General features: G+C 52.0%; 2 protein-coding genes across 2 annotated transcripts; one reads left to right on the top strand and one right to left on the bottom strand.

Moving 5' to 3' along the window:
- The first annotated feature begins 572 nt into the window (after window positions 1-572).
- COCSUDRAFT_52762 (hypothetical protein) lies at window positions 573-2653 on the top strand. Its single transcript, XM_005649591.1, has 4 exons — window positions 573-723; window positions 850-939; window positions 1085-1150; window positions 1362-2653. The coding sequence occupies exons 1-4, from the start codon at window positions 577-579 to the stop codon at window positions 2319-2321; spliced, it is 1263 nt and encodes a 420-aa protein (XP_005649648.1). The 5' UTR covers window positions 573-576; the 3' UTR covers window positions 2322-2653.
- A 755-nt stretch (window positions 2654-3408) lies between these two features.
- On the bottom strand, window positions 3409-8338 carry COCSUDRAFT_46587 (hypothetical protein; the record flags this gene model as incomplete). The annotated part of the gene is made up of 8 exons (XM_005649590.1): window positions 3409-3924; window positions 4194-4287; window positions 4731-5793; window positions 6165-6311; window positions 6462-7451; window positions 7582-7636; window positions 7763-7857; window positions 7984-8338. The coding sequence occupies 6 exons, from the start codon at window positions 8336-8338 to the stop codon at window positions 5357-5359; spliced, it is 2079 nt and encodes a 692-aa protein (XP_005649647.1). The 3' UTR covers window positions 3409-3924; window positions 4194-4287; window positions 4731-5356.
- Between the last annotated feature and the right edge of the window lie 813 nt (window positions 8339-9151).

The raw sequence follows: 9151 nt of genomic DNA, 5'->3' as shown, positions 1-9151 counted from the left end.
AAGCCTGAGGAGGGCAAGGATCTGAAGTACTTCTTCATTGACATTGCTTGCCAGTTTGACCCATATTGGCGAAGGTATAATCTTTCGTCCATCATGCCTGGCGTTTACGTCAAGATGTGCCCTGTACAATTATTGCATGGAACAATTTCACTCCTAGTGTCTAGTACTAGTCATGCTATGAGTGTGTGGATTCGTCGGAGTGCACAGCAGCGTCCCCTTTGAATGGTGATGTGTTGTGCTGGCAGGATGGTTCAAGGAAACGTGGAGGGTATGCCTGGCCTGGCAGTGGGGCCGTGGCATGTGAAGGCTCACATTCCGGCATGCCAAGAAAAGTATGGCGCCCGCCGCATGCTAGCGGCAGGAAACTCCTTTGGTGACAACATTGAACAGGCTTGGGCACATTACAGGAAATTTGCACACATCTTGAAGCGCATGGCGACTGCCACGCGGGAGGACTACATGACGGACCTGGTGAGTTCTCCTTTCATATGATGCAAGCTCTTGTAGCCTTGCTCGATGTTGCAGTTTGTAACCCTGTAGGTGCGAGAAGTGACAATGTTGGTCCATGTGCAGGCGATGGCTTGGCAGCGAAAAAAGGAGCGCAGGTTGCCCAAGCAGCTGCTTGAGTGGCATAGGAGGGCTGCTCGACTGCTGGCACAACTGCGGCAGTCCACGGGGGCCCTCAAGCAGGAGATTGCCCAAATCAAAGCCCCCGAGTTGCAGGTAAAATGCACCCCTCCTAGTTGCTGCACCTGTCTCTACTGATTCTCTGGGGAGATGCCATCTTGATATATCCTGCAGTCTGCAATGCTTTGCATGCTCGCTTATTGGCTGATGAATCAGGTGCAGGGTGGCGGTGGCTCAGGAGGCGTCCCATCACCGGCAGGCCAGGATCCTCTCCAAGGCGGCGCTGGTGCAGGCGCAAGTGACGAAGCAGAGGTGTGTTGGTCCTTTTTGAAGGCTCTTCTCTAGCATGGAATAAGTATCAATGGGTATGCTAGTGAGAAGGAGGTGCTCAGAGGACTCAGAGTAAAGAGCTGCCTCAGAAGAAAGTATGCAAGCAGATTGTTTGTTTTGCACGCAGGGGTCTGCCCGGGAGCAGCGGCAGACATCGTCTGAGGGGGCATCAACAAGCGCGCCCACCATCCCGGTGCTGCTCCACTCTGCACCTTCAGTTGGCTGTACTGGTGCTTGTTCATATGACATGATAGGACATTTGACATGTGACTTATGACATGACAGGACAAGACATGACAGGATGTGCATACTGGTGGAGTTTTTGTAAAGAGCAAATGGGATGCACACCTTTGGAAGATACATAAAGATGCATGAATCACTGATGTCAGGATTCTTACTCGCAGGCCCGTCTTACATGGGAGCACCACTACCAAGGCTGCTTGGAGGAGTTGTACGCGCTGGGTGGCAGTGTGACTCTCGCAGCTGAGGGGCAGCAATCGCTCTCCGAGCAAATGCGGCATGAGCACCGCCGAGTCCTTGAGGGCAAGCTGGCAGCGTGGGAGCGCAGGCACCGGGTACAGCTGCGGTGGGTGGAGGCAGACCGGTTGTACCAGGAGATAGGGGGTCAGCGGAAGAGGTTCATGATTCAGCAGCTACATGCTTCCATTGCAGCCAGGTTCGTGGATTACTACGCCCTACAGAGACAGCTGGAGACAGCGGCATATCGTGAGCGCACTAGCCTGAAGCGGTTGCGGCGCCAGATGGAAGCCATCGTGTCCAAAGTCAGCGATGACATCCTTCAGCTGCGGCGCTGGCATGCCGCCCCTGGGGACTATCAGGGAGCGCAGTATGACTGCCAGCGCTTGACCGCCCCTGGCTTGCTCGCGGTAGACACATTGCCGTGGCAGCGACAATCTGCTCAGGCAGGGTTGCTGGCTAGGAAACTGGCCGCGCTGGCGGAGCAGCAGGAGCGCTTGAAGCGGTGCTCCGAAGAGATGACCATCGTGCGGCGTGAGGCCAGGGATATGGTAGTGTTTTATGAGCACTACGCCCAGCAAGTGCAGCAAGCCGCTGGGAGGGGAGAGCGCCGCCTGCCCAGCGCCCGACAAGTTCCCCATGCGGCGGAGCTGGGGGAGGCGGGTGTGCATGCAGCCCTTGAAGCTTTCCAGCTCGGGCAGCAGGTGGTGCTCCTCTCCAAGCTTGAACAGTATCAGCACTTGGGCGGCATGGCAGGCAATGCTGTGGAAGCGCTGCACGCCGACCTCACAAACCTGGACAGCGGCACCAGCTCCGACTCGGACTGGCAGGATGCGCGGTCCGATGCCTCCTCAGACAGCAGCGGCGGCGATGATGAGGACACATAAATATTGGCACATTTGAAAATTTGGCAATGAGCATCTCGCCTTGTCTGCCAATTTTGATGTTCTCGATGCTGTTTCAAACTTTGAAAGTCAGTAGCTTCTATATAGAGTACAGTAATCTTCTATAGAGTACAGTAATCTGATTGTTCTACAATTCATCAGATCCTTTTTGGGAAGGGAGTGCGCTGTGGAATCATCTGCCAATTGGCTCAAAAATCTCAAGATCTCTTAGCAGCTTGTTCTCTCCACACACTTAAAGCAAATAATTAACACAGAGTGCCAGCTTCTTATGTTGTTAATGTAAATATGCATTGCTGTTAAAAATTATCAGTTGTTCAAGCGAAAGGCAGCCTATTGAAACTTCCTGCAACTCTTGCAATTCATGTAGCTCTGAGCAGTGCCTCTCTCTATCTCATATAAGTGTCAAAATGTGATCAATGCCTGTCGTGAATGGAGGTGTCCCTGTCATGTTTTTAAAACTTTGATGAAGGTCCACCAAATTAAATTCGTTGAATTTTATTTTTGGCAGCATATCATAATATTATGATAAAATTATACGGCTAATACTACAAATTAATATTAGTATTAATACTTAAAATTTGTATATATGTACAGGTGTCCACGTTGTTAATAGTTAATAGCATGTTGACTGCCAGCAGCCAAAAAATGAACAGTATGAACCTTGACAAGAATTGCTACTTAGAAAGATTGCCTGCCAGGTTGTGAAGCTTCCTTAGTTAGAGGAAGGCCATGACCCACTGCCCACCATTAATGACAATAAAGACCTTCAGTCTTCAAAAGATTTGTATTGGTTCTAAGAAGATATGTCTGTCATAATGTGATTTTTTGATGACTCTTGGAGAGGTCATGTCAACAGTCGGCAACATGCGCCCATATGGCATGCATGTGACTCTGGACCAGATCCTCAAGGTGTAATTATAGTAAATATCTGGTTAGCTACCTATAGGCTGAGCATGTTGCAGTACCGTCATTGGCTTCACTTTCTACCAAAACCTGGGGGGACTTTAGTGTCCATGCAAGCCTGTGAGTGATCATTCTCATGTCGACAGCTTGTTTGGACCATCCAAATAAATGACCATGATATTAAAATATTTATCAGAAGCCAATTAGCCCTTCAGCTTCAATTAATGTTTAACGAGTCACCCATTGCATGGACTTTATCTCCACATTGTGAATTCGAGTTTCAAGCCTTAATATTTGCAGTGGCTTTAATTCTGCTTTGCAAGAATTATCAGATAAAAAAGAATAATGCATATATTTGACCAATTGGAGCAACAAGGCTTGAAGCCTTGCGAGCCGAGCTTGTTCAATATAATTAAATATAAAATAAATGAATGCAACAATAATATCAATCTGATCTATTGACAACAATATTACACTGTAGAGGCGCCTTCTAGTTATAATTGAGTGATTGCTTTTTAAGAGTACACTGAGGGCAATGGTGTGGCAAATAACTAGTGGGTACCCACTATTCACTTGCTACCAACACCGGTGTTGGGTAGCCATTGTGGCAACTTGCAATTGCCTGAAACGTTGATGCACATGTGTACGTGCCCACTGGCCACGGGCATGGCATGGGTTGCACCTGCAGCACAAGACATGCGTTGCTCATGAGCACATCTCGAGATGCTTGATGCTTTAAAGAAATTTCTCTCAGGTTATAATGTTCGACGGTGGTCCCACTGGAATCTCTTAATGGGTAGCCTTACGCCATTTATACTAGTACTGACCCGATGGCATCATTATGATCATCAGCATGATGCTTAAGGCTCCAAGGCTTTGGCCCGCGGCTTCAACCCGATTTCTACAGCACTTCTACACTTGGATCATACTCTTGCTTTCCTGAGATCTCACCTGTACATGACCAGTGCCCAGTGAATGAGGGCGGTGTGTGCATGCATGGCTCCCGCCTTCAAGGAAGTTCAGTGGTTGAAGATTACTAGGTTTCCTGCACACACAGCCGTGGTGCTTGAAGGAATTTCGAAAACCACACTCTTCGAGAAGGCATTTCAGGGTTTCGTTTGAGCAAGATTACAAAGGTGGCAGGTCCTATGTTCAGAGGTGTGCTGCCCCAACCCTGGACTGCAAAAGCCTCTTCATAGCGTGCGATACCTACAGGGCCGGTCAAGAGACTCTTTCACAAGAATACCATCAATAATCAATATTGAAAGAGTCTAAATATTGACGCTGAGTGCGTGCTGCACGGACAGCACGTCCTCAACCCTGGCGATCTCAGATGGCTGCTCGATGTAAAGAGATGTGCCCATCAAGGAGGGGCACCCACGCTGTGCAGCAAATTGACACCCCAATTCTGTCGCTTGTGGCACATTTGATTGATACACATCGCGTGCGTGTACCATAGCGTGGGTGCCGGCAAGATAAGGGCATCACCTTTGCGCCATCTGATGTGACATGCCGTGTGTCTTTATGCAGCGACCAAGAAGTGCGATGATGCTGAGAAGAATCTTGTAGCAATTCTTCCACGTTCAACATTCTATGTGAGTGGATTTCGACACCGACATCGTAGAGAAACAGCAAGAACGAGCCAGGCTGCTCAATGACAGATGGGGTTAATAATATTATAAGATAGGCTCAGGGGATTTATTTTCTTGCCCTCCACCGCCACTACCTTGTGGCGGTCAGCAGCAGTGCTCTGTCTTCAAGCAGAAGTGCTCCATCCCACTGGCCACTTCAGATTCGAAGGTTGAGCATGTGAGGCAACCGGGAGCAGAATTACCTTACAGATTGTTACATGCATGATATCTGGTTACCGTCATGATTGTTGCGCACATGTGCAGAGAGGGACAAGTGAGTGACTAATATTAGTTGCGTAGAGCGCATGGATGTGCAACGCCTTGTAGTGAGGCAGACTTGGTCACAACCTACTACAGTCCTCATTGCAATATCAAATTTAGGACATAAAAAAAATTGATGCTACATTTGCGTCATGCTCACACGCCAATTCTGACTAAGCTTGAAACTGACTTAGCTTGAAAGTGCAAAGATCACATTGCAAGTCACTCTCCAGCCGCCGGTGGGCGCCTCAGAAAGCGAAGGCACCTCTCGGGAACTGCCACCATCTGATTGCCCCCAATTGCTTCCAAGGGTGTTCTGCCTGCTCTGACTTCATCTGTGTCGCTCAACCATGCCTTCTGGTGTCCAGCCCCAGTTGCGTCTGTGATGGTGAGCCCGCAAATAACACCAAACCCCTCAAGCTCAGCACCGTGGAACCGTGTGCCAGGCCCAATATGCACCACCTCTGCCGTCCCCACTATCCTCCTGTCATCTGTTAGGACATAGACTGTGTCATCTGGCAGAATCTGCACGTCACTGTGCGCGCTCGAATGGCCTCTGGCTTGCGGCGAGGGGTTCAGCTGACATGCCAGCCCTGCGATGACACCCATTGCAGCTTCCATGTTGATCCCAGGGGAGGAAACTTCCAGGGACGGTCGACCTGCGCGCACCAACACACAGCTGCTTACAATCCGCGATTATTACCGCATTCAAGCAATATCTTCCCTAGTGTCTTGCTAGGATGTCAAGCTCAAATTTATTCCTGTTGTTAGTATTACCCAGATGACCCTTAGGTGCGGCACTCTACCACATCATATGTAGCAGGGTGCGTGAGTGACAGGCATGACTCAGGCAAAGGGGCAAGCACAGCATGTGGAGCAGGGTGCGTGAAAGACAGGCATGGCTCAGGCAAAGGGGCAAGCAGACACTTCAGCATTGAGAGACAAGACATGAACAAATCAACTACACCAGCGTATGAGAGCAGTCAGTTGACAAGTTCACAGGAATGACAGAGCAGGATTTTGTACATGCCTGCTGGGCCATCTGCAGAGCGGTAGGAGGAAGCTGGCTCCTCATCGGCAGCGAGCTCCAGAGCAGGATCAAAGAAGACCATGGCGCCAGACAGCGGTGACTGCTCCAAGGCTGACTGCGACTGCTCCGCTGCCGTAGCACTCCCACCTAGACAACACATGCCTGTCGTCAGCTTATTGCTGACAATTACCTGTCGATAAACCTTCGGGGTATGATTCGCATGGCATTATAACTTAGAAACTCACTGTGAGTGGAATCATATAAGCCAGGACAAAGAGAGCCATGATGGCTCCTCACCTTCTCCGGCGCGCGCCGCATTCTGCTCCTCAGCCAGCAACATTGCCAGCGCCACACCAGTTGCAGCCTCTTCGACGTTCATGGGCGAGCTCCCGGCAGCGCCTCCGAGAGCCACCTTCAGCCGTTTTGGATGACAGAGGGCCGCTGCAATGTGCCGGTAGTCGATCACCAGCACAGCCATTTTGGCCGGCGATGCGGCATGCCCCTGCATGCTCAGCCGCACGTTGGGGACTGGCACAGGCTGCGGCGACTCATCTGCCAGCAAGCAGCCGTGCAACGGCGACTGGCTCGCACAAGCTGTGGGCTGCGGCGGCACTTCGCTGGCCTCAGGCAGGACACCCTCTGCCTGCCCTTCTGGCTCTGCTGGGTCACTGTGCTGCTGCGCTGGCTGGTCATCCGCATCTGACTCAGAGAAGAGGTTCCCAACCTCGTCTTCGTCGCCCTCAGTGGGGGGACCCCAAAACTCTGCGGCTCTGGCGGTTGGGCGCCTGAGCCTGCCTCGGCTGCCCCTTCTGGGCCGATTGCTGCCACGCGCCCCGCCTGTGCCGCGGCGGCCACGCTTCCTGCCCCGACCCCGCCCATGCCCTTCCTGCACGCCCCCACCGGTGGCTGCCTCTCCTGCACCCCGTCCCTCCACATCTGCGCGTGCCCCACCGCCTTCCCCTGCCACCGCTGCCTCGGGCTCCCCCTGGCTATCTGTCTGCACGCGCGCCTCGAGGAACCATATCTCCATATGCAGCTGGGTGCCATCGCTGCCTGGCTGCACAGCGCGCACCAAACCAACAGGAGCCTTGGCAGCACGACCCAACTGGGACAAGTTGCGTGCTGGGAACTCCCCGTCGCGGTGCAGCGTGCTTGTGACGGCCCAGAGAGCGACACCAATCGAGGGAGTGCTCTCCCCCAACTGCGGCAGGTAGTGGCACTTGTCGAAGGTCCAGAGCAACTCGTCAATCTGCTTGAGTTTGACCACGGGCAGGCCGCTGCTCACTCCTGCAAACATGTGAGCGCCTCAATTGACTGGCTATCATTCCCTTCCATCAAATCTGCAGAAGTTAAAGCCTTCTCGGGTGTGCAACAGTCACCAGGTGATCAGAGCTTCCAGCTGAGAGCGCCCACTCACCCTTGTTAACAATGGACTTGGCCGCTTCCATCTGAAGCTGTGACTTCTTCGGCGCCTGTAACAACAATAACTTACAATCAGTGTGTTCAGCCAAACTCGCTTTCACTGCACCAGCAGCTTGACAGATGAGAGGCGTTCACAAAGCACATGCAAACATAAGGATCCTCAACAAGATGCCCACCTTCTGCCTTGCTGGTCTTTGCCGTGCCGGTTGGGCTGCGGCCTCAACAGCGGCTGTGATCTCTTCAACCGCCGCCGCACTCGGCTCCAGTCCACCTGCATGACAGCATCCATTAGCTGCCAGCGCATAAGATGTCCAGAGGAAATGGTGAGGACATGTTATTAATTTGCCAGGCATAAGATGTGTAGGCGCTGATCGTTACAGCCATCATGGATAGCTACCTTCTGGATGCTCAAATCTAAGCAGCCCTTCCACCCTGGCGAGCAGCGCGCTTCTGGTGAAGATCACTGGCCGCTGGCCTCTGTCAAGCAGGAACCGCTTCAGCTCTGCAACGGTGGATGAGGCCTTGAGGCTGAACGCAAGCCACCGTTGGACGATGTCCTGCTCGGCTCCCTGAGCGCTGAGCTGCCTGCGGCTGATCCCTGGCTGTGGCGCTTGCGAAGGTCCTGCAGCTTCTGCCTCTGGGGCTGCGGGACCCTGCATGCCGCCTGCTGCAGCTGTGGCGCCCCTCTGCGCCTGTCCTTGGGCTGTCTGGCCTGCCTGAAGTCCACTGGCCTGGAGATACGAGGCTGCCATCACTGTCCTGTTCAGGTTGGGCACTGCTGCCAGCAATCTGCTGGCGCTCTTGCTGAAGCTGACTTTCTGATTGAGGTGTCTCGTTGCAAAGATGGCGGTCGAAGTCGTCCCATTGTCTTCGAGGCGAGCCTGCTGACCACCAATGATGCCTCGAATCTTGCTTGATCGCCTATCGGCTCTCTTCCTCTCCAAGTCGCCGGTCTCTGCCTCTGAACGCAACGCAAAAGTCAGAGTTAGTTACTCTGTGTCAAGGTCATGGGGAGATTCAAAACATAGGTGTTCCCAACCTTCAAAGATGGAGTGCTTATTGAGACCTACCAATCACTCCTTGATGCATGATAAAATTCAACTTATCCTCATTGAGATCCTTGCCCCTGGTTTGGGCTGCAATGACGCAGTCCTCACAGCATTTGTGGGTAATATTTCTGAGCTCTGGATACTTTTCGCTCTCAATCTTCCCGCGAATAGAATAGTAGCCATTAGCTCTGGACAATGCTGAAGGTTCATCTCGGCCAAGGCAGCTCTGATGGAAATATCTGACCCCTGAGTCCACGGCATTGCAACGTTGCAATGGCACCCTTGCCTCTTGTTTGAAGACCCAGTCGGCAACAGCGTCGTGGCCGTATTCGTCCTTTGTCAGACCTTCTGAATAGAATCTGATAATATAATCACAACCTACACAGCGAGTCAAGCGTTCTGAACTTGCGCAGTTCGGATGAAGCTTCTCCTTGTCACTGCCACACTTGTAACACGGGATCCTAGCAATAATAAGTGACATGCTCGGTACAGAAACACATCACTGATCATTCTCCA

The sequence above is a fragment of the Coccomyxa subellipsoidea genome, assembly GCF_000258705.1.
Source record: "Coccomyxa subellipsoidea C-169, whole genome shotgun sequence".
NCBI classification, from domain to species: Eukaryota; Viridiplantae; Chlorophyta; class Trebouxiophyceae; family Coccomyxaceae; genus Coccomyxa; species Coccomyxa subellipsoidea.
The sequence above is the reverse complement of the archived record's forward strand: the minus strand, read 5'-3'. Positions and strand labels throughout refer to the sequence as shown.

Coding starts and splice junctions, on each gene's coding strand:
- COCSUDRAFT_52762 (XM_005649591.1), top strand. CDS start 577: ATGGCTTGGCAGCGAAAAAAGGAGCGCAGGTTGCCCAAGCAGCTGCTT. Junction 724..849: donor TCAAAGCCCCCGAGTTGCAG/GTAAAATGCACC, acceptor AATCAGGTGCAG/GGTGGCGGTGGCTCAGGAGG. Junction 940..1,084: donor GCGCAAGTGACGAAGCAGAG/GTGTGTTGGTCC, acceptor TTTTGCACGCAG/GGGTCTGCCCGGGAGCAGCG.